Consider the following 23,186-nt stretch of genomic DNA (forward strand, 5'->3'; position numbering starts at 1 on the left):
GGCCACCCTGTGAGCGTGGGGAAACTGAGGCACGGGGAGGGAACCCCCATTCCCTCCGCTCCCAGGGTTTCAGGACCCCTTCTTTTTCCCTGCTGTGTGTCTGGGAAGGGGTTGCTGCTGCTCCCGGACCCGTTTTGGGGGGGGGGGGTGGTGAGGAGGTGGGGAGGGGTGGGGGATCTGCTGCCCCAGCCCTTGGGCTGGACGTGCCGGGGGCTGGAAACGGCATTTCACCGCCCAAACCCAAAGTGATTTCTTTGGGTTCAACCTTCGGGGAGGGCGGGGGGGGGGTGGCAGCAGGAACCGGCCCCTTCCCTGCCGAGCCGCCGGCACCGGAGCCCCCCCTCCTCGGCGGCACCGTGCTCGCCGCCGCGCCGCTTTCAGAGGCTTTTTCCAGTTTTTCCAACCCCACGATCTGAAAACCGGTCCCTGGTCTCGCCTTTTCCCCTTCATCGGCCTCCCGGCCAGATACCCCAGCGGGCGGGGGGGGGGGGGGGGCGCTGGCTCTGCGGGGGCGTTTTGGGGGGACACGGGGGGGTTCCCTGCGGCCGCTGCCTCGCCAGAGCCCGCCACGCCGGTCAGAAAAATGAGACGTGAACACAACTTTTTATTTCCCGGGAGCCGCCCGGCAGCTGGATGAGAGCAAATCCCGCCCCCGTTCCCTTTGTTCATCCTTTATCTCCCGAGCGAGCTGCGAAGGTGAACGTGTGTGTCCCCCCCCGCCACCGAGGCAGATTTTTACCCCCTTTTCCCCACCCCAAGCCCCCCCCTTTTTTAAATCAGCCTCCTAAAAGAGAAGGAAACATGTTGAGCTGCTAAAGCCCCCCCCCCCCCCCACCTCGGCCGCCGGGGCTCCCTTGGTTTCCTGCACAGAGGCCTCGCTGGGGGGGGGGGGGGGGGGCCGGGGGGGGGGCCCCGTCTGGCCCCTCCGCGGCGGGTAATGAGAACCAGCCGCCCCGGGGATGAATGAGGCTCTGTCTTTTGCAAGCTCAGTTCTCCCCCTGCTGCCATCCCCCCCCCCTCCTCCAAATCCCCTCCACCCCCCGTTCAAAAAAAACCGAACCGCTGGGAGCTGCTAAGCCGGCACCCTGGGCTTTTGGGGGGGGGTGGTGGGGTGGTGGGGTGTCCAGCCCACCCTCTCGCTTCCCTGCTGCAAGAGTGGGGAGCGCTGTGTGTGTCCCCCCCCCCCCGCCGCCCCGGCCTCGGCTCTGCCCTCCCGCTCGGCACCGCCGAGGCAGAAAAAAAAAAAAAAAAAATACAAACCAAAAAAAAAAACCCCAAACCAAAAAAAAAACCAACCCAAAACAACAACAACGCAAAAATAAATAAAAACCCCAAACCCCCAAAATACCAAAACCCAACCCAAAACCACGCCGCCTCCACGAGTCGGAGCAAAAACGGGACGAAATGGCCCCGAAAAGGGCCGGACCCGGGCTCGCTCCCCGCCTTACCTTGCGGTGCTGGGGTGCTGCTGGGGCGCTGCTCGGCCAAACCCGCTCTAACCAATGTGCAGACTACTGTACAACTTCAAACCCTCCTGAACAGGTAGTCTGAACACTGGGCAGGCTGGGCTGGAGTCTCCGGCTTCCCACGGCATCCACGGGGGGTGGGTTTTTATTTTTAATTTCTCCCCCTCCCGTTTGTTTTGGTTTTGGGGTTTGTTTTTTTTTTTTTGTTTTTTTTTTTGGTTGGTTTTTGGTTTTTTGGTTTTTTTTTTTTTTTTTTAATAAGGAGAGAAGCCCGATGGGCGAAAGGAAACTGCTTTGTCTCTCTTCTGACGTGGCAAAGTCCTTGCAACCGAATCCAGTCTGGAAAAAAGTTGTGGGTTTTTCAGGAAATCATGAGGAGGAGTGTGGGGCGGCGGTGGAAGGGGGGTGGCGGGGGGGGGGGGGGGGGGAAGGCTTTGGGTTCGTGGCCTCTCTACAAAGGCGAACGTCACTTTTTGGGACCGTGTGCGCAGCATCTGGAGACAAAGCGGAGCTGGAGCTGCTCTAAACAATTCCAGATGTGGCGTTTCGGCAGCGCCGGGGAGGCCCCCGGCTCCTTCCAACCGTCCCCTCCGGCAGGGCCGGGCACCTGGGGGGGGTGTGTGTGTGTGTGTGTGTGTGGAAAATTCTTGGGGTCCCAGGGTGGGTTCTGGGGGAGCTGACCCCCTCCCGTGCCGAGGGAAGGCAGCGGAGCCCCAAGGGCCCAAATCCCTTCGGCGTTACCAGGAAAAAGGCCGAGGGACGCCCCAAAAGGGGAGCGGCGCTCCGTGCCGGAGCCGCGATCCGGAGCGGTGCCGATTCGGTGGGGGGGGGGGCAGGTCGCTCCATCCCATGTAAAGCTCTCGGGGCTGAGCCCCAAAGCGCGTCTTGGTGGCCTTTTTTTTGGGGGGGGGGGGCGAGCCCTCGGGAAACGTCGGGGTTTCCCTCTGCTCGGGGTGGCGGAGCCGCGCCCGCTCGCTCTCATCCCGCCCTCCCTCTCGTCCCCCTCGCCCAGGAGAAAGAGAAGAAATACATGTTGCCTTTGGATAATTTGAAAATCCGCGACGTGGAGAAGGGCTTTATGTCTAACAAGCACGTCTTTGCCATCTTCAACACGGAGCAGAGGTAAGGGCTGGGAGCGGGAGCGGGCGGCGGCCGGGACCTCCCGGGATCCCTTCGCTCCCCGGGTGCCGCGCCGGGCTCGCAGCGCTGCCGGAAAACGCGCCGCGGTTCCCGGCCTGGGGGGTTTTGCTTTTCCCTCGGGCCTCGCCGGTCCAAAGGCCGCGGAGCCCGGAGCGCCTGTGGTCTGGCAGGGGGGAAGGATTTCTCCGACGGAAAAAGCAGCTTGTCAGTATTGACCTAGTTGTTCCGGAGGGATTCGGGGCTCCCTCGGGGCTCCCCCGACTCGCCCTCCGCGGCGCTCACCCCCCCGCCGCCGCGCTCCGCTCCTGCTTTAGGAACGTGTACAAAGATCTCCGTCAGATCGAGCTGGCCTGCGACTCCCAGGAAGACGTGGACAGCTGGAAAGCCTCCTTCCTCCGGGCCGGGGTTTACCCGGAGAAAGACCAAGTAAGCACCCGGCGGGGTTTGGGCGAACGCGGCGGCCGCGGGGCGCTGCCCCACCCCCGGAGCTGGGGGCCGGGGCGGTCCCGGGGGAGAGGACGAACCTCGGCGGTGCCCAGCCGGTGGGTGTTGTCGTTCCGGGCCTCGGGATAAAAGCCCGGGCGTCAAAAAGCGCCCTCCTGGGATGGGCGAGGGTGGGAAGGAGCGTGGAGCGGAGGGGATTCTCCCTCCCCGGCGGTGAGTTGCCTCCCCGCTCTCCCCGAGCAGACCGAGAACGAGGACGGCGCCCAGGAGAACACCTTCTCCATGGACCCCCAGCTGGAGCGCCAGGTGGAGACCATCCGCAACCTCGTCGACTCCTACGTGGGCATCATCAACAAATCCATCCGCGACCTCATGCCAAAGACGATCATGCACCTCATGATCAATAACGTGAGTTGGGGGGGGGGGGGGAGGTGGGGGGTCCCTTCGGGGCGAAGGGAGAACCCGAGCCGGGGATTTCGGGGTTCTCTGGGAATCCTGGCCGTCGCCGAGCGGCGGGATTTGAGGAGTTTCGGATCCGTTTTTACACCTTTGAGTTGGAGCAGCTCTGCGGGGGGAAGGCGCTTGGGATTCGGGTGCCGGCGTGACCGCGGCCGCCGGACCGTTCCCGCTCCCCGGGTTTGGCGCTTTCCGGGCTGACTTGGCCTTTTTTTTCCTTTTAAGACCAAGGATTTCATCCACTCGGAGCTCTTGGCTTACCTGTACTCCTCGGCCGACCAGAACAGCCTGATGGAGGAGTCGGCCGACCAGGCGCAGCGGCGGGACGACATGCTGCGCATGTACCACGCTCTGAAAGAAGCCTTGAACATCATCGGCGACATCAGCACCAGCACCGTCTCCACGCCGGTGCCCCCGCCCGTGGACGACACGTGGCTGCAGACCGGCAGCGGGCACAGGCGAGTTTGGCGAGGGGCTGAGGTGGGGGATTTGGGGTTGGTTTTTTTTTGTTTGTTTTTTTTTTTTTTTTCCTGGGGAGGGCCGCGGGCCGCCAGCGCTCCGTTCCTTGAGTTTTTTCTTTTATTTTTTCTCTCTCTCCGCAGCCCCCCGCCTCAGCGCAGACCTCCCTCCGCCGTCCTGCCGCCGGGCCGGCCGCCGGCTGTGAGGGGGCCGACGCCGGGGCCCCCCCTCATCCCCATCCCCGTGGGGGGACCCTCGTCCTTCGCGGCTCCCCCCATCCCCTCCCGCCCCGGACCCCAGAACATCTTCGCTGCTAATAACGACCCCTTCTCAGCCCCTCCTCAGATCCCGTCGCGGCCGGCACGCATCCCCCCCGGCATTCCTCCCGGCGTGCCCAGGTAAGACACCCCGTTTGCAGCCAGCCCCCACTGCAGGGGGGGGGGGGGGCTCTCACTGTGGCTTCCAGCCTTCCCAAAGCCAGATTTGGGGGGGGGGTTGGGGGGTGGTTTTCCTGCCCCTCAGGGCTGGCTCCTCACCTTGGGCTGAGTTTTTCCCAACGCCCCGATGCATCCGAGGTGCGAAACCCCTCGGTGCCAGGGAGGCAGCTCGTGGGTTTTTTGTGGCTCCCCCCTCCCAATTCCCTCCAGTCCCTCCCCCCCCGGCTCCCAGTCCCTGCGGAAGGATCGGTGCTGGTCACTGACGCACTGGAGATCGGGGAGGGGGGGGGGGTCCTGCTGTGTGTGTGTGTGTGTCCCTCCTCGGGCCCGTTTCCACGCTGACGCCTCCGTCCCCCTTCTCTCTGCAGCAGGAGACCCCCGGCCGCGCCGACCCGGCCCACCATCATCCGACCGGCCGAGCCCTCCCTGCTCGATTAACCGCCCGGGAGCCCCCGCGCCTGCTGGTTTTTGGAAGGAGATTGGGTGGGGGGGGGAAGGAGAAAGGCGGGGGGGGGGGGAAAGAAAGGAGGAAGGGGGGGGAAAAAAAAAAAACCCAAACCCAACCCACGCCCCGCCTCTAATCTCTTGTTTTTAAACCATCCCACCCAGAGCAGCCCCCCGATGTGCCGCCCCCCCTGTATAATAAACCGCGGAGGATTATATATTTTTCTTTTCTGGGGGGGGGGGGTGTTTGTTGAATATTGCACTTTTTGTCAGAAATTCCCCCCACTCGTGCCGTGGGGGCTGAGGGGGGGCCTGAGTGGAGGCGACGGGACCGGGGGCGGCCCAGAATCTCCCGGCGCTGCCGCTGGGGCCGGGCGGATGGTTCCTGCCTGGTCGCTTTCTTCCTCTTCCTCCTCCTCCTCCTCTTCCCCACTCCCCCCCCCCCCCACGTCCCTCCCCCAGAATTTTTGTATTAATATATTATATATAAAACTTAGCGATTTTTGGTTTTTCTCTCCCGAACCCGAAAGTCGATTGCTAATCTTGACCATAGTCTGTATTTCAGTTTTTATAGCTTTGAGGAAAATTTATATATGGAAAAACGCTGGGAGTGCAGCCCAGCCGGTCGCTAATAAATCTAACCCGCCGCGAAGCCGGAGCAGCCTCTCCCGGCGGCCCCGTGTCGCGCGAGGCGCCGGCTCGGCACCCAACCTCAGGTATTTCCAACGCTCCCAACTCACCGCCAAGCGCCCGGCCCCCCGGCCCCCCGCCGCCCCAAACCCTGAAATGAGACTGGAAAAACGCGGCGGGGGGGGTGTGTGGGGTGTGTTAACCCTGGCCACCTCCGCGTCCTCCCGGGCTGGTGTTGACCCCGCGCCGGCAGCGGCTTTTTGGGCCCCGAGGAGGAGGAGGAGGAGGGGGAGGAGGAGGGGGGGGAGCGCTTCCCCCCGCTGCCACGACCCCCCCAGCCCAGGACAGGCTATTCCCCGGGTTGGGGGGGGGGTGGGGGTGTTGGGTCTGGGGGGTGCCCGGAGGGAGGAGGGAGCTTTGCTGCGGCGTGTGTCGTCGTTCCCCCCCCCCCCCCCCTGACTTAGACACCGGTGTCTCCCCCGAGGAGCCGGCCGCCCCGCCGGGCTCTGCCCGGGAGCAGAGGTTGTAAATATTTTTACAGACTGTATTAATTGTATAAAAAAAAAAAAAAATTAAAAAAAAAAATTAAAAAAAAATAATAAAAAAGGAAAAGATTAAAAAAAAACAAACCAAACCAAACCACCGATAACGTAGGTTTTTACAAACATCACCTCCAGCCCGGGCGGGAGCGCGGGGCCGGGGCTGCGGCGCTGCCTTAATCAGGGGAGGGGGCCCAGCCCCCCCCATTAATCCATTAATGCCTTCGGCCCACGCGCCGGCCACACGCCCCTGGGGGGGGGTTTTGGGGGGGGGTGGGATTGTTGGGGTGTTTGGTGACGCCCCCGGCACGGCCGCGCCGGGCAGCTCTCGCTGACCCCGGTGTGTGGCTGGTGCAGCTGCTTCCCCGGCCGCGGGGTCCCGGCCAGCGCTTGGCCCTTCCTGCTCCCCCGGTGCCGCTGTCGCCAGCGGCTCTTGGGGGGGGGTGTGGGCCTGTCTCCCCCCACCCCCCCCCCCCCCCTGCTTCCAGCACCCCCCCCACCCTCCGCTCACCTCATCCGGCCAAACCCCGTCGCGCTCCGCTCCTCTCCCTCCAACGTGTAAGTGCCTCCGGTCTGTATCCTATTAATGAACTAAAAAAAAAAAAATTAAAAAAAAAAAATTAAAAATAAAGGGAAAAAAAAAAATAATAATACAGATGTTGCAGTGAAAGTCTCTGGCGCTTCGTGGTGGTTTCGGTCGAGCCTTTTCCTTCGCCCTCCAGTGTCCGATTGCTGGGGGGGGGGGGGCTCGAATCAAGGGGAGCTTTGGGGGGGTCTTGAATCAAACGGGGGGTTTGGGGGGGGGGTTCAAATCAAACGTGGGTTTTTTTTTTTAGGGGGGGGTGTCTCGCGTGGCTGATGGAGCCGTCGCCTTTATTGTCGAGGTGCTGCTTGGGCGATTGAGCCGCCTCCTGAGCTTAAATAAATAAAAAAAAAAAGGGGGAGGGGGGGCAGCGGGGAGCGGGGATTTCCCGGCAGCTCCGTTAACCAAGAGTTCACCGACGGCTCTTGCAAACCCCAAATCTTTTCTTTTTTGCATCAAACCGAACCCACCCTCCGGGCAACGGCCGCGCTCCGGCCTTACCTTTCACGGTGGTTTTGAGCCCCGCCCCCCCCGGCCCCGCCACCCCCCGGGTTGCCCAAAATTCTTGGGAATGAAAAAAAAAAAACCTCCCTGCCCCCGGTGCCGGCGCAGCGGGAGGGGCGGCGGGCAGCGATCCCTCGGTCCCTAATTAGGCCGGTTGTTAACGAGGGAGTGGAGCAGGGGGGGGGCTGAGATGGGGGGGGTCTCACCCCGAGATGGTGGAGGTTTTGGGGACACAGGGACCCGCCCAGGGGCTCCCCTGGGCTGGAGCAGCCGCTCTGGGGGGGTCCTGGCCCGGGACCCCCCCCCCCCCAGGGCACCTCCCGTCTCTCTAAACACTCTTTTTCTTCTTTTATTTTTTTTTTACCCGGCTGCCCGGACACAGGCTCCCTCTGTGCCACCCCCCCCCCCCACGCCCTCAACTCCCCCCTCCCCAAAGGGATTTTCCTCTCTCACCCTCCCCGGGCTGTTTTTTTCGGGGGGCAGCAACCCCCCCCCCCCCATTTCGCAGCCTTTCTTTCCATTTCACCCCGCTCCATCGCCCCCCCCCGGCCGTGAATGGGCAGCAGGAGCGACATTTTCCGTTTGAATTCCCTTTTCTGGGTATTTTCCTTCAGGCTGGATGTTTCTCCTTCGGCCACGCTGGGCTCCGCCCGAGCCCCTCCCGGGGAGGGGGGGTGGAAAGGGCCACCCCGCACCCCCAAATCCGCAGGGAGGGGGAAACACAAATTCCTTCCCGGCTCCGGCTCCTCCGGAGCCTTTTCCCTCCCAGCCGAGGCGATTCCCGGGGCATTTGTCCGGCTCCAGCTGAGCCCCCCCAAACCCCCCCCCCCCAGATTCCACCCTACAACTTTCAGGATCCGAGCCCTTTCGGCGATTAACCCCGGGGAGGGGTTCGCCCCCTCAAACCTCCCTCCCTCAGCGGTCGCAGCGGCTCCAAGACACCGGGGGTGGAAAATCGCGGCAGGTTTAATCCCCGGCGGAGGGGAGCGGGTCCCTCCCCCCTGTGGCTCCGTCCCGGCAGGGAGCAGAGTCCTGGGTGTCCCCCCATGTGTGTGTGTGTCCCCCCCGCCCCCGGGCTCTGTCTACATCCGCACCGTCCTCTTGTCCTCGAAGAGGCTTTTCAGCAGGTAGACCTGGAGGAAAGCCACCACCACCAGCACGCCCAAGTTCACGGCCGACCAGAAGTTCACCCGGCCCAGGTTGCTCTCCTGAAGGTTCCGGTCTCGGGCTTCGAAAGCTCGAAGCAGCGTCTGCATCTGGATGCTCCGTTCCAGGCGGCCCCTCATGGTCTCGATGGATTCCTGGAGCGAGGGAGGGGGACACACACACAAAAAAGGGGGGGGGGGGGGGGGGGGCGGTGTGTGTGTGTGCTGCTCCGGTGTGCTGACCCCCGCGATGGGTTTGGGGGACCCAGTCCCCCCCCCACCCCCCCCCCCCGTCTTGCCACAGCGACCGGGGTGCTCAGAGCCCCGTCCAACCTGACCGTGAACACCCCCGGGGACGGGGCATCGCCCCCCCACTCTGGGCAGCCTGCGCCGGGGGCTCCCGCTCTCAGCGTGAAGAATTTCCTCCTCGGATCTGGGCCAAATCTCCCTTTTTTCAGCTTAAACCCGTCGTGTCCCCCCCCCCTTATCCCATCGCTACAGGCCCGGCGGAAAAGTCCGTCCCCATCTTTCTCCCAAGGGTGGAAAGGTGCAACCGGGTCTCCCCAGCACCTTTTCCGTGCGCTGAGCACCCCCAGCTCTCAGCCCACCCTCACAGGAGGCTGCTCCAGCCCCCCCCCCCCCCCCCTCCCCCCCCGATTCTCCCCGGGGTCCCCCCAGCACGTCCCCATCTCTCCTGTGCCAGGGCCGCCCGAGCTGGACAGAATCAGAGAATAATTGAGATCAAAAAAGACCTTAAAGCTCATCGAGTCCAACCCTAACCCCTGCCCAGCCCCAGTGTGGAGCTCCCGGGGGGGTCTCACCAGGGCAGGACCCCCCTTCCCCACCCCACTGCCAGTGGTGCCGCCCACAAGCTGCTGGTTTTCCCAGACCGTTTTTTTTGGGGGGGGGCTCTGTTTGGTTTTCCCAGAACCTGGTTCATTTTCCTGGAACCTGGTTGGTTTTCCCAGACCTGGTTGGTTTTCCCAGACCCGTTTCATTTTCCTGGGACCCGGTTTGCTTTCCCGGACCCAGCGGGTTTTCCCAGGCTCCGGTGGTTTCCCACACCTGGTTCATTCTCCTGGGACCCAGTTGGTTTTCCGGGACCCAGTTGGTTTTTGGGGACCCGGCTAATTTTCCCTGACCCGATCAGTTTTCCAAGACTCAGCTGGTTTCCCATACCCAGCTAGTTTTCCAGGACCCAGTTGGATTTCCCATACCCAGTTGGATTTTGGGGATCCGGCTGTTTTTTTGGGGACCCGGCTGGTTTCCCACACCCAGTTGGGTTTCCAAGATCTGGTTGGATTTTGGGGACCCGGTTGGGTTTCCAGGATCTGGCCGATTCTCCAGGACCCAGCTGGTTTCCCACACCCAGTTGGGTTTCCGGGACCCGGCTGGTTTTTGGGGACCCGGCTGGTTTTTGGGGACTCAGTTTTTGGGGACCCTGTTGGTTTTCCGGGACCCGGTTGGGTTTTTCCAGGATCTGGTTGGGTTTTTCCAGGATCTGGCTGGTTTCCCATACCCAGTTGGGTTTCTGGGACCCGGCTGGTTTTTGGGGACCCGGTTGGTTTTTGGGGACCCGGCTGGTTTTTGGGGACCCGGTTGGGTTTTTCCACGATCTGGCTGGTTTCCCATACCCAGTTGGGTTTCTGGGACCCGGCTGGTTTTTGGGGACCCGGTTGGTTTTTGGAGACTCAGTTTTTGGGGACCCGGTTGGTTTTCCGGGACCCGGTTGGGTTTTTCCAGGATCTGGCTGGTTTCCCATACCCAGTTGGGTTTCCGGAACCCGGCTGGTTTTTGGGGACCCTGTTGTTTTTTGGGGACTCGGTTGGTTTTTGGGGACCCGGTTGGTTTTTGGGGACCCGGCGCACGCCACCGGCTCGCATCCACTTCCCCCCCCTCCCCGGCCGGTGACGGATCCGCCGCCCCCTCGCCCGCCCCCCTCCCCACCTTGATGTCCTCGATCTTGACATCCAGCGCAGCCTCGGGCTCGGCCGCCTGTGCCCAGCCGTCGCCTTCTTCCTCCTCCTCCTCCTCCTCCTCCTCCTCCTCCTCCTGGGCGCTGTCGAAGATCAGCTCGAAGAACACGAGCTTCTCCGAGATGGTGCTGAACGAGTTGTCGAAGCAAAGTTTGTAGTCGCCGGGTTCGGTGGGCTCCACGCTGCGGGGAGAGGGGGGGGAGCGGGTTGGGCGTGGTCGGGCGTGGCTGGGCGTGGCAGGGAGAGGGGCGTGGCAGGGAGAGGGGCGTGGCCAGACTCACGTGTGGGCCCCGTCCGAGCGCCGGGCCTCGCTGACCAGCAGCCGCCCCGAGGGACTCTCCAGGGAGAAGTCGACGTCCAGCCCGGCCCCACCGATCACCTGCCGGAACCAGGAACCCCCAGTGCCGGGGACCCCCCTCCCAGTGCGGGGACCCCCCCTCCCAGTGCGGGGACCCCCCCTCCCAGTGCCGGGGACCCCCCTCCCAGTGCCGGGGACCCCTCCTGTCCCAGTGCTGGGGACCCCCCTCCCAGTGCGGGGACCCCCCTCCCAGTGCCGGGGACCCCCCTCCCAGTGCCGGGGACCCCTCCTGTCCCAGTGCTGGGGACCCCCCTCCCAGTGCCGGGGACCCCCCTCCCAGTGCTGGGGACCCCCCTCCCAGTGCCGGGGACCCCTCCTGTCCCAGTGCTGGGGACCCCCCTCCCAGTGCGGGGACCCCCCTCCCAGTGCCGGGGACCCCCCTCCCAGTGCTGGGGACCCCCCTCCCAGTGCCGGGGACCCCTCCTGTCCCAGTGCTGGGGACCCCCCTCCCAGTGCCGGGGACCCCCCTCCCAGTGCTGGGGACCCCCCTCCCAGTGCCGGGGACCCCTCCTGTCCCAGTGCTGGGGACCCCCCTCCCAGTGCGGGGACCCCCCTCCCAGTGCCGGGGACCCCCCTCCCAGTGCTGGGGACCCCCCCTCCCAGTGCCGGGGACCCCTCCTGTCCCAGTGCCGGGGACCCCCCTCCCAGTGCCGGGGACCCCCCCTCCCAGTGCCGGGGATCCCTCCTGTCCCAGTGCCGGGGATCCCTCCCGTCCCAGTGCTGGGGACCCCCCTCCCAATACTGGGGACCCTCCCCTCCCAATACTGGGGACCCCTCTCTTCCAGTGTCAGGGATCCCCCTCCCAGAACCAGGGACTCCCCCCACTCCCGGTATGGGGGACCCCACCCTCTCTCCCGGTACTGGGAACCTCCCCCCTCCCTCCCAGCTCTCCCAGTATGGGGGACACACTCCCTCTCCCGGTACCGGGGACCCCCCGCCTCCCGATACGAGGACGACCCCCCTCCCAGCACCGGGGGTCCCCTCCCAGTAAAATGACCTCCTCCCAGTACCATGACCCTCACCCATTACCGGGGACCCCCTCGCCCCAGCTCCTCCCCGGGCCCCACCCCCCCCAACACCCGGCAACGGGCCCGGTACCGGCTCCCCCCACCCCAACCCCCCCCTTCCAGTGCTCCCCAGTACAGCACCGGTACCAGCACCCCCGTTCCCGGCGCATCCCCCCGGTACCTGGTACTCGGCCTCCAGGGACGCGTTCCCGGGCGCGCCCTGGTAGAAGCACTCCCGGCGCCCGGCGGGCAGCACGAACGTCACCTCGGCGTCGGGCGGCGGCGAAGCGGCGGCGGCGGCCCCGGCCCCGAGCGCCAACAGCCACAGGAACGGCGCCGCCATTGCCGCCGCGCGGCCCCTTTAAGGCAGGCGCGGCCCCTTTAAGGCGGGCCCCGCCCCTCCGCCGCGCCGCGACAGGGCCCCGCGCGGGGGGGTGGCCGCGGCGAGCGCCTGAGGCGGGAACGGCCAGGCGGGGGCTTCAGGCAGCGCCGCCGCCCCGTTGCCCGGGGTCCTGGTGGGCGCCGCGTCGCCCCGCCTCCCCCCTCGGAATCCTCCACGCTGATTGGCTGAACTAGCTCGGCGCCTCGCGTTATCACTTCTCATTGGCTGAACCGGGCCAGGGCCCGCCCCTCGCAGCGTCTCGCCTCAGCCCCTGAGGGGAGCAGGACTCCCACAATGCACCGCGGCGGGGCCTGGATTTGGGGGGTCCCGGGGCAGCTCTGGGGGGGTTACGGGGCACATTTACGTGGTTAGGTGCAGCTTTGAGTGGCCCTGGGGCAGATCTGGGAGGTCCCAGGGCAAATTTGGGTTACTAGGGGCAGATTTGGGGCATTCTGGGGCAGTTCTAGTTGATCAGTAGATTTGGGGAGCCCTGGGGCATATCTAGATGGTTGGGTACAGGTTCGAGCGGCCGTGGGGCAGATTTGGGAGGCCCCAGGGCAAATTTGGGTGATTGGGTGCAGATCTGGAAGGCCCTGTGGGGGTTTTGAGGGCCCCTTTGGGGGGGTCTGGGTCTGATTTAGGTGGTTAGGGGCAGATTTGGGCCAGTTAAATGAGATTAGGGGCAGATTTGGGGTATCCTGGGGCAGTTCTAGTTGATCAGCAGCAGATTTGGGGAGCCCTGGGGCACATCTAGGTGGTTAGGTGCAGTTTTGGGCGATCCTGGGCCACTTTTTGGTGGGTGCTGGTGCAGATTGGAGGGGCCCTGGGGCAGATTTGGGAGGTCCCAGGGCAGATTTGGGTGGTTAGGGGCAGATTTGGCGTGTCCTGGAGCAGTTCTAGCTGATCAGCAGCAGATTTGAGGGGCCCTGGGGCAGACTTGGGAGGTCCCGGGGCAAATTTGGGTGGTTGGGTGCAGATCTGGAAGGCCCTGAGTGAGGTTTGAGGCCCCTGGGGCAGATTTGGGCTGTTTTGGGGCAGTTTGAGGGGCCGGCGTGCAGTCTGTGAGCAATGTTGGGGTGCAGGGCTGCTCCTTGGCCAGGGCACAGGCTCAATCCCCTGGAAAAATCGGGGTGCTGGGCCACAGCCCCCCTCCTGCCGACGCTGTCCAGCCCCCGGTCCCACTCCCTCAGGATCGGTGGCTCTGGGAGCCACGGTAGCCCTTCCAATCCCTCCAAGGGTCTGCATGAGGGTCCCGCCGCCTCGTCTTGCCCCGTTTGTGCCTTTTTTGCGCTGCGAGAACGGGGGATTGCACCCCAAGAAATCACGTCCCGCATTGGTGGAGCCCGTTTTGCGCAGAGCCGAGCTGGCGTCACTGGTTAATGGGTAGAAAAAGCCTTTTTTTGTGCAATGAGGAGGGGGGGAAAGAGAAACAACGAAACAAGCAACCCTGATCTTTACTGAGGGATTCTGTCATTTCCTTCCTGGGTGATGAAACTTCATCTTGAGCAAAATCCCTTTTTTTTTTTTTTTTTTTTTTTGCAGTGCTGAGCTGTGCTGCAGGGTCTCCCCAGCCTGGATCTGCGCCCTCAAGGAGGAGGAGGAGGAAGATGAGGCCGGAGTTGTTTCTCCTCATGGCAGGTACGTTTTCTTCGTTGGGGTTGGGCAAGCCGGCGCCCGTGGCGTGCCGGTGGGATCCAGTTTGCTGCTCCCCGTCCCGCAGGAGCCGTGGCAGCGCCGAGCCTCTCCCTGCCGCCCCTCGGGCTCCTCTCCCAGCTGGACGGGGGTTCCCCCAAAATCACCTGCATCGCCCCGCGGAGCTACACCGGCGGCACCTTCGAGCTCTTCGCGGCAGGCGCCAGCGTCCCGGCGCTCAGCGTCGTCGCCGAGCCGAGCCAGCACCTGGTCGAATTCAGCCTGGATGAGACCGTCCCGGCCTCCCAGTGCTACCGGTGCCGGTACCGGAACTTCAACGGCAGCGCCTGGCAGCTGTCGGAATTCAGTGTGGCCATCGTGGTGAACGGTGTGGTGGGAAGAGGGGGTGTTTTGTGGGGAGGAGGGGGGGCCGCTCCCCTGGTCATGCCGCTGACCCCAAACCCGGCGCATTTCTCCCCAGATTCGGGTGACGCTGGGTGTCATCCCGCCTCCGCCGCCCCGACTGCCCGGCCTCTGCCCACCTTCGCCACGCTGCAGCAAGGTACCAGCCCCGCGGCGTCACCGGTGGCTCCTTCCCGGTGACCCCCGTGGCCGCGCCGGGGGTGTCCCCATGGGTGACACTCCCCCCCCCCCCCCCTCCGTTCCAGATCCCTCCTGGCTTCTCCCAGTTGCCATCGGCACGGCTGGCCTGGTGCTGGTGCTGGTGGTGGTGGCGGTGGCCTGGCGAGGTGCGTGGGTCCCTGTTCGGGGGGGGTGGGGGGGTCACTGGCAGCAGGAGAAGGGGGGGGATGTGTGTATGGGGGTGTCATGATTTGGGGGGCACCGGCTTTAAGGCATCCGCTGGGTCCCTCCCCGGTGTCACCGCGCCGCGGCTGAGCCCGGCTGCGCTTCCACCCGTCTGTTTTCTCTCACCAGTCAAGGCCAAGAGGCAACAGGCAAAGAGGTGAGCGCGGCTAAACCCCCACCCTGGCACCCCCAGAATCCCCCTGGCACCCCCAGAACCGCCCCCGCCCCCCCCCAGAACCCCTCGTCCCCCTGGGCCGAGCCGTGGTGTCAGGCTCCCCCCGCCTGTGGCTGTGTTTTTTTTTCAGGCAGCAAGCGTCTTGCTGGACGGAAACGCGGTACCCCACCACCGGTACGACCCACACCCTCCCCGTACCGCAACGGTGCCGCTTCCCCCAGCCCCCCCAAAACATCCCTGTCCCCCCCTTTTTTTTTTGTCTTTTTCTCCACAGAGCTTTCTTATGAGAACTACGCCTACACCATCGGCCTGGTGAGTGGGGGGCCGGGTGTTTTTTTGGGGGGGGGCTGCCGGCGCGGTTCTGCTGCCTCACGACCCCCCCGCCCCATCCTGTTTCCTTCAAGAACAGGCAGCCGGGATCCCCCAGCACGTCCCCGGTGTCCCCCCCCGCAGCACCCCACTTCAGCACCTTTAGGTCCTCGGCGTGAGCCGCGGCGGTGCCGGCTCTGCGCCGGCTTCTTGCCCGCCACACCCCTGCTCTTCCACCTCCTCCTCCTCCTCCTCCTCGCGCCGTCGGGCCCGGGGATTCCCGGCGCCCCAAATCGCGGGGGCTGTGCCGGGGTGTCCCCCCGGCTCCGGTGACAATAAAGGTGTTTGTTGCCGGGTGCTGGTGCGGGCCGTGGGTGCCGTGTCCCCCTGCGCGGTGCCCGGGGACGTGCCGGGAGCCCCTGCCCTGCCCAGTTCCCGGTTGCCGGTGGCAGTTCCCAGTCCCCGGTGCCCTTTGCCCATTCCCGGTCCCAGTCCTGTTCCCCGATCCCAATCCGTGTCCCAATCTCGATACCAATTATTACCCTGATCCTCGTCCTGATCTTGATCCCTATTCCCATCCTGGTCCCGATCCCAATTCCGTTCCCAATCCTATTCCCATTCCCTATCCCAATCCCGTTCTGTATCCCAATCCCTGTCTCAATTCTCTTCCCGTTCCTGATTCCTTTCCCTGTCCCAATTGCTGTTTCAATCCCAATCCCTATTCCCTATCTCTGTCCAGGTCCCATTCCCTGTCCCAGTCCCTGTCACAACGCTGTTCCCTGTCCTGATCCTGATCCCTGTTCCCCATCCCCGTCCAAATCCTGTTCCCTGTCCTGATCCTGATCCCTGTTCCCTATCCTTGTCCCGTTCCCGATCCCAATCTGGACCCCATTCCCGGTCCCAATCTGGATCCCGGGCCTGGTCCCATTCTTGATTCCATTTCTGATCCCGATCCCATTCCTGATCTCAATCTCGATCCCATTCCCGATCCCATTCCTGATCCCAATCTCAATCCCATTCCCATTCCCGATCCCATTTCCAATCTGGATCCCATTCCCAATCCCATTCCCAATCCCAATCTGGATCCCAGTTGTTCCATTCTCAATTCAGTTTCTGATCCTGATCTCGATCCCATTCCTGATTCCATTCTTGATTCAGATCCCATTCCAGATCCCGATCCCATTCCCAATCAGGATCCCAATCCCGATTCCAATCTGGATTCCATTTCCAATCCGGATCCCACGCCCGATCCCAATCTGGATCCCATTCCCAATCCCATTCCCGATCCCAATCTGGATCCCAGTCGTTCCATTCTCAATTCCATTTCTGATCCTGATCCCATTCCCAATCCTGATCTCGATCCCATTCCTCATTCCATTCTTGATCCAGATCCCATTCCAGATCCCGATCCTGATCCCATTCCCGATCCCATTCCCAATCAGGATCCCAATCCAGATCCCGATCCCAATCCCAATTCCACTCTGGATCCCGTTTCCAATCCAGATCCCACGCCCGATCCCAGTTTGGATCCCATTCCCGACCCCAATCTGGATCCCAGTCGCGGTCCCATTCTCGATCCCATTCCGGATCCCATTCCCAGTCAGGATCCCGATCCCAATCCCGATTCCAATCTGGATCCCATTTCCAATCCGGATCCCCCGCCCGATCCCAATTTGGATCCCATTCCTGATCCCAGTCGCGGTCCCATTCTCGATTCCATTTCTGATCCTGATCCCATTCCCGATCCCGATCCCATTCCGGATCCCAGTCCTGATCCCATTCCCAGTCAGGATCCCGATCCCAATCCCGATTCCAATCTGGATCCCATTTCCAATCCGGATCCCCCGCCCCATCCTATTCCCGATCCCGATCCGGCTCCCATTCCCAATCCGGCTCCCGCTCCCGATCCGGATCCCGCTCCCGATCCGGCTCCCATTCCCAATCCGGCTCCCGCTCCCGATCCGGCTCCCATTCCCGATCCGGATCCCGCTCCCGATCCGGATCGCGCTCCCGTTCCCTTTTCCCCGCGGCGGGGCCGCCGAGCCGCCAGGGGCCGCCCTCGCGCGCGGGCGGCGCTCCGCTCCCCCCCCCCCCCCGCCCCGGTGGGCGTGTCCGGGCGGGGCGGGGCGTGCCCGGCGGGCGCGGGCGGGGGCGGGGGGGGGCGCGGCGGCGGCTCCAAGATGGCCGCGGTGTCGGTGTTCCCCGGCGTGCGGCTCCTCACCATCGGGGACGCCAACGGCGAGATCCAGCGGCACCAGGAGCAGCAGCCGCTGCGCCTCGAGGTCCGCACCGGCCCCGACAGCGCCGGCCTGGCGCTCTACGGCCGTGAGTGCGGGCGGGGGGCCGGGGGGGCCGGCCGGGAGGGGCTGCAGGTGGCGGGGGGGGGGGGGGGGGGGGGAATGGGGGGGTGGGAGCGGGGGGCTGGGGGGCGAGAGCGGGGTTAGGGGATGGGAACGGGGCTGGGGGCTCGGGGGGGTTTGGGGGGGTGGGAACGGGGGTGCGGGGAATATGGGGGGCTCGGCAGGGGCTGGGGGGGTGGGAACGGGGGCTGGGGGCCTGGAAGGGGGTGTGGGGGGACATGGGGGGCTCGGCAAGGGCTGGGGGGCGAGAGCGGGGTTAGGGGATAGGAACGGGGGCTGGGGGGCTCAGGAAGGTTTGGGGGGGTGGGAGCGGGGGGCTGGGGGGCGAGAGCGGGGTTAGGGGATGGGAACGGGGGCTGGGGGGGCTCAGAAGGGTTTGGGGGGGTGGGAACGGGGGCTGAGGGGTGCTGGGGGGCTCAGGAAGGTTTGGGGGGGTGGGAATGGGGGCTGGGGGGCTGGAAGGGGGTGCGGGGAATATGGGGGGCTCGGCAGGGGCTGGGGGGTGGGAACGGGGGCTGGGGGGCGAGAGCGGGGTTTGGGGATAGGAACGGGGGCTGGGGGGTGCTGGGGGGCTCAGGAAGGTTTGGGGGGGGTGGGAATGGGGGCTGGGGGGGCTGGAAGGGGGTGTGGGGGGGTATGGGGGGCTCGGCAGGAGCTGGGGGGGTGGGAACGGGGGCTGGGGGGCTGCGGGGGGGGGACGTGGGAAATTTGAGGCTCAGGAGGGTTTAGGGGGGTAAGAACGGGGCTGGAGAGGGGGTGTGGGGAGCTGGGGGGCTCAGGAGGGTTCAGGGGATAGGAAAGGGGGCTGGGTGGGCGTGGAGGGACATGGGGGGCTGGAGGGGAGTGGGGGGGGGCAGGAACGGGGGCTGGGGGGAGGTGGGGGCCTATGGGGGGGTGTGGGAAATGGGGGGCTCAGGAGGGTTTGGGGGAGTAGGAAGGAGGGGCTGGGGGGGCTGCAGGAAGCTGGAAGGGGGGTGTGGGGGGAAGTGGGGGGCTCAGGAGAGTTTGGGGGGATAGGAAGGGGGGCGGGGGGGCTGCAGGGTGTTGGAAGGGGGGGGTGTAGGGAAATGGGGGGATCAGGAGAGTTTGGGGGGTGGGGGTTTCTGGGGATAGGTAGGGGGCCTGAGAATGGGGGGAGCTGCAAGGGGGGGTGTGAGCAGGTACGGGGGGCTCAGGAGGGTTTGGGGGTACAAGGGCTTGGGGGGATAGAAGGGGGGGCTGGGGGTGGAGGGCTTAAATGGGGGAGCTGGGGGGCTGGAGGGGGGTGTGGGGAGCTGGGGGGGCTCAGGAGGGTTTGGGGGGGGGGGCTGGAAGGGGCTGTGGTGGGGGACCGGGCCTGTGGGGCTTAGATGGGGGAGGATGGGGTTTGGGGGGGTGCTGGGTGAATTTGGGGGTTCAAGGTCTGGGGGGCCAGAATGGAGGGGGGGGGAGGGGCTGGGAGTGGGGGGCTTAGATGGGGGGGGGGGGTCGGTGGAGCCCGGGGGTGCTGAGGGTGGGGGCTCGGGGGGCCAGTGGGTCCATGTTGTTGTTGTTGGGGGGGGGGGGCTGGGCAGGGGCTCCCCCATCCCACCGGCCGCTTGCCAGAGGCTGGGAAAGTTGATTCCCAGCCCCCCTTCCCCTTCCCCCCTCCCCCCCCCCCCCCCTCCGCAATTTGCCCAAAATAGCCCAAATTTGGTGACCTCCCAGTGCTGCCGCCCGGGGGGGGGCTTGCTCCGGCGGCCGTTAGCGCCGGGCACCGTTACCGACCCGACGGGGGCTGCGTTTCCCGGCCGGCGGGCGCGGTGTCGGAGCTGAGTTTTCTTTGTCTCCGTGCAAGAAACGCGTTTTTTTTTCCTTTTTTTTTTTTTTTTTTTTTGGGGGTGTTTTTTTTTTTTTTTGTTTGTTTTATTTTGTATTTTTTTTTCTTCCATTCCCCCCCCCCCCCCATTTCCCAAATCCAGCAGCTCTTTGTGCTCAGGGAATACGCCGCTGCCGGAGCCTCCCCGGCCGTTCCCCTCCGCTTCCCGGCGGAGCCGTCGGCTTCGGGGCCGGGGAGGGAGGGGGGGTGGCAATAACACCCCGACCCGCTCCCGTGACATTAATTGATAAGCACAAGTAATTAACATGCGGCGCAGCGGCCCTGCCGCTGGGACGGGGGGAAACTGAGGCACGGGGGGGTGGGGGGGGCTCAGCCCGGGTTTCCTCGCCGGCGGCCGGAGCTCAGCGCTGCCCTCGCCGAGAGCGAGGCGTCGCGGGGAGCCCGCGGTTATTCCGCGTTTCGGCACCGGCGCTTCCCCATCCTTGTGTCCAGTTTTTTTTTTTTTTCTCTCTTTTTTTTTTTTTTTTTTTTTTTTTCCAGGCATTTACCAGAAAACCCTTTGTGTGGGGCCAGGGCCGGGGGTCTGGCGCTGCCCTTTCAGCGCCGGGGCGGCCGCCGGGGGCACATCTGCCGGTGCTTTTTGAAGGGTCACAAAGAGCCGGGAGGCCCGGGCCGACAACCTGATTAACGCGCCTGCCGCAAATTTGCATTTCAGGGCTTTGCCCGGCGCTGCCGGGGTCTCCCATGGGGCTGGGAGACCCCCCCCCCCCCCAGCTCATTTCCCTCTCGCCACCCCAAATTAATCAGGCAACTTAACGAAGCGCGTGGCCGGCGTGCCGGGAGCCTGGCCGGTGTGGCGAAAGGGACCGGCAAGGAGATTTATTTATATATATATGTATTTTTGTTTTTTTGGTGGTGGTGGGGGGAATAAAAAAAACCCCCCCAGGTTTTGCAGCAGCGGGTCGTTTGGGTTTTTGGCGGCGTGAGAGCGGCGGCGCTGGCTGGAGGTGCTAATTAGCGCTCCCCGGCTTCAAAGCGGCTAACGAGGGAGCGCCGGGAGGCCGCGGCGGGTGCCGGCAGCGCCCGCGGTGGGGAGGTTGGGGGTGGCCGGGGCAGCTCCCAGCTCCTCCCAGCCTCACTGGGAGCTGTGCAAGGGGAGGGGGGGGGCACTGTGATGGTTAATTAGGCTAATTAGGTGTGTGGGTTTTTTTTTTTTTTTTCTTTGCAGTCCCTTGGCACCTGTGTGGCGCAGGGGAGGGTGTGAAGGGGCAGCGGGGTTGGGGCTGAGCCTCACCGGTGCGCCAGGACCGAGGCGGGGCTGCTGGGGGGCTTTGCCTGCTCTCACCCCATTGATTTCTCTGTGTCGTCTCTGTTTTAACCCACCCCCCCCCCCCCAGATGAAGACGTCTGCGTGTTCAAGTGCTCCGTGTCCCGCGAGACCGAGTGCAGCCGCGTGGGCAAACAGTCCTTCATCATCACGCTGGGCTGCAACAGCGTCCTCGTCCAGTTCGCCACCCCCAACGGTGCGTGCCCCCCCCCCCCACCCCGTGGCCACGGGGGTGTGTGTGTCCCCCTCCCCAAGCTAACATCCCCCTCTTTTCATCCATCCCCCCCCCCCCCCCCAGATTTCTGTTCTTTTTATAACATCCTGAAAAACTGCCGAGGCCACAACACGGAGCGCTCGGTGTTCAGCGAGCGGACGGAGGAATCCTCGGCCGTGCAGTACTTCCAGGTGAGGGAGGGGCCGTGGGGGAGGATTTGGCCGGAGGATTCGGGCCCCCCACCCCGGTGACATCCCCGTCCCTGTGTGTGGGTGTGTCCCCCCCACCTCCCCATCCTTCCCCCCCCAGTTCTACGGGTACCTGTCCCAGCAGCAGAACATGATGCAGGACTACGTGCGGACGGGCACCTACCAGCGCGCCATCCTGCAGAACCACAGCGACTTCAAAGACAAGGTCAGGCGGGCGCCCGTAACGCCCCGTTTTGGGTGAAATCCGCCTCATTTCGGTGCCCGTCCACAGGGAGCCTAATTACACCCCCATTACGCCTTTCCTCCCTTTTCCCACCCCCCCCCCCACCCCCCCCGCTCCATTTTTAATCTGTTCGGCGCTTTCCCATCTCCTTCCTGGTGGTTTTATTTTTTTATATCTGTCTAAAAAAAAAAAAAAAATCCAGGTTGGGCGGAAAGAGCAGTGGCCAGGAGCTGTGTGCCGCCGGCACTGGGGTGCAGCTGGCTTCTGCCACCCCCCCCCCCCCGCCCCAAATCGTGGTGGTGCTGGGGGGGGGGGGTTTATATATAGGATCAAAGAGGATTTGGGCGCTCCTAATCCTGCTCGTCCCCGCGGCGCTGGCAAGCGGCCGAGCCCTCGGGGTTGCCGCGGTCAGTCCCTTCTCCAAAGCCGGTTCGCGGCGCTGCCCCGGTGCCGCTGCCTCGGTTTTTCCCTCCCAATCTGGGGGTCCCTCAGTGGCACGGTGCTCCCCCCAACCCCGACCAGAGGCGGAGGGCCCCCAGTGCCCACACTGGGAGCGGGCGGGGATGAATCCCCGGCTCCAGCAGCTCCTCGCCAGCGTTTCCCTCCCCAGATCGTCCTGGACGTCGGCTGCGGCTCCGGCATCCTCTCCTTCTTCGCGGCGCAGGCCGGCGCCAGGAAGATCTACGCGGTGGAAGCCAGCACCATGGCCCAGCACGCCGAGGTGAGCGCACCTCAGGACCCCACCTCCCCATCCTGAGGTGGGGGGGGGGGGGGGGGGGCACCCTCCCACCCTTTTTTTTTTTTTTATTTATTCCCCCCTCCTCCTCCTCTCTCCAGGTGCTGGTGAAAAGCAACAACCTGACGGAGCGGATCGTGGTGATCCCGGGGAAGGTGGAGGAGGTCTCGCTGCCCGAGCAGGTGGACATCATCATCTCCGAGCCCATGGGCTACATGCTCTTCAACGAGCGCATGCTCGAGAGTTACCTCCACGCCAAGAAGTACCTGAAACCCAGCGGTGAGGGCCTGGGGGGGGGGCGGGGGGGCATGAGGCATGCCCCCAATAACCTGGGGGGGGTGGTCCCCAACACTCTTTCCTTCCTTGGTGAGCTCTTCCGAGCCTGGGGTGGGGAAGCAGGCGCTTCCCTGACAGGGTTCCCAGCACCCCTGGGGGGGTGGGGGGCGGTGCAGTAGTGTGGGGAGGGGGAGCGGGTGCTTCCTCCAGCAGCCCCTCCCCCTGCACCCCAAAAACCTGCCCACCCCCCCCCCCCCACCTCCAGGGAACATGTTCCCGACGATCGGTGACGTCCACTTGGCCCCGTTCACGGACGAGCAGCTCTACATGGAGCAGTTCACCAAGGCCAATTTCTGGTGAGTTTGGCTCCAGGGGGGTCGGTGGGGGGGCACAATCCTGACCCCTTTCCCAGCTGGAGCCGGGGGGCCTGGAGCTGTGCGTGTGTGTGTCCCCTACACATTTTTTTTTGTCACCCCCTCCCCACGCAGGTACCAGCCGTCCTTCCACGGCGTCGACCTCTCCGCGCTGCGAGGGGCGGCCGTGGATGAGTATTTCAGGCAGCCCGTGGTGGTGAGTGACCCCCCCCCCCCACACCCCCCCCAGGAGGTCCCTGGGGAGGTGGGGGACACACAGAGGGACTTTTTTTGGGGGGGGGGTGTCCTGGCTGCTGACCCCCCCCACTTTTCCAGGACACCTTCGATATCAGGATCTTAATGGCCAAATCAGTGAAATACACCGTGAATTTCTTAGAAGCCAAGGAAGGCGACTTGCACAGGTGGGTGGCAGGGGGGAGAGTCCTGGCTGGCTCCCCCCCCCCCCCAAAAGGTTTTGGGCACCCTGGGGTGCTAGAGGGGGGGGGTCACCCCCCCCAAACCCCTCCCTCCCCGTGCCAGCTCGGCTTTGCCTTCCAGGATAGAAATCCCCTTCAAGTTCCACATGCTGCACTCGGGGCTGGTCCACGGCTTGGCCTTCTGGTTCGACGTTGCCTTCATCGGCTCCATGTACGCGGGGGGGGGGGGGGGCCCGGGGGAGCTTGGGGGTGGGGGGGGGGGCCGGGGCTGGCCTGACCCCCCCCTTCCCCCCCGCCCCTTTCTTTGTATTTGTGTGTTTTCCCCCCCCCTTCCTTCCCCATCCCGCCCCCCCACCCACC

The 23,186-nt window shown here is 64.5% G+C and overlaps 3 protein-coding genes across 16 annotated transcripts in view; 2 read left to right on the forward strand and 1 right to left on the reverse strand.

Annotated features, from left to right (window-relative positions):
• DNM2 (dynamin 2) overlaps positions 1-5,064 on the forward strand; it is a 31,448-nt gene extending 26,384 nt beyond the window's left edge. For 7 of the 11 annotated variants that reach the window (XM_042793022.1, XM_042793031.1, XM_042793028.1 and 4 more), the window contains 6 exons: positions 2,479-2,588; positions 2,921-3,032; positions 3,294-3,458; positions 3,732-3,964; positions 4,109-4,363; positions 4,771-5,064. In XM_042793022.1, coding sequence (XP_042648956.1) covers positions 2,479-2,588; positions 2,921-3,032; positions 3,294-3,458; positions 3,732-3,964; positions 4,109-4,363; positions 4,771-4,840 — 945 coding nt within the window. In that variant the 3' untranslated portion in view covers positions 4,841-5,064. The remainder of the gene's footprint in view (positions 1-2,478; positions 2,589-2,920; positions 3,033-3,293; positions 3,459-3,731; positions 3,965-4,108; positions 4,364-4,770) is intronic. The other 4 variants (XM_042793023.1, XM_042793027.1, XM_042793032.1 and 1 more) reach the window with 1 other exon arrangement.
• Positions 5,065-6,282: 1,218 nt separating this feature from the next.
• TMED1 (transmembrane p24 trafficking protein 1) lies at positions 6,283-12,098 on the reverse strand. The gene is made up of 5 exons (XM_042793037.1): positions 11,770-12,098; positions 10,505-10,602; positions 10,195-10,405; positions 8,197-8,403; positions 6,283-6,606 (listed from the first exon to the last, which is right to left on the reverse strand). Exons 1-5 carry the CDS (start codon positions 11,929-11,931, stop codon positions 6,523-6,525), a joined length of 762 nt encoding a protein of 253 aa, XP_042648971.1. The 5' UTR covers positions 11,932-12,098; the 3' UTR covers positions 6,283-6,522.
• Positions 12,099-12,264: 166 nt separating this feature from the next.
• On the forward strand, positions 12,265-15,251 carry LOC116959203. 4 transcript variants are annotated; one of them, XM_042793034.1, is made up of 9 exons: positions 12,265-13,353; positions 13,513-13,608; positions 13,691-13,990; positions 14,084-14,164; positions 14,271-14,351; positions 14,539-14,566; positions 14,715-14,758; positions 14,859-14,896; positions 14,989-15,251. In XM_042793034.1, the coding sequence occupies exons 1-9, from the start codon at positions 13,350-13,352 to the stop codon at positions 15,070-15,072; spliced, it is 756 nt and encodes a 251-aa protein (XP_042648968.1). In that variant the 5' UTR covers positions 12,265-13,349; the 3' UTR covers positions 15,073-15,251. The 4 variants fall into 4 exon arrangements, with proteins under 4 accessions (XP_042648968.1, XP_042648967.1, XP_042648970.1 ...); XM_042793033.1 differs by having other exon boundaries at positions 14,859-15,251; XM_042793036.1 differs by lacking the exon at positions 14,539-14,566 and having other exon boundaries at positions 14,989-15,106.
• The last annotated feature ends 7,935 nt before the right edge of the window (positions 15,252-23,186 follow it).

This window comes from Tyto alba, unplaced genomic scaffold (genome assembly GCF_018691265.1).
Source record: "Tyto alba isolate M040663 unplaced genomic scaffold, T.alba_DEE_v4.0 Super-Scaffold_2, whole genome shotgun sequence".
Taxonomy (NCBI): domain Eukaryota; kingdom Metazoa; phylum Chordata; class Aves; order Strigiformes; family Tytonidae; genus Tyto; species Tyto alba.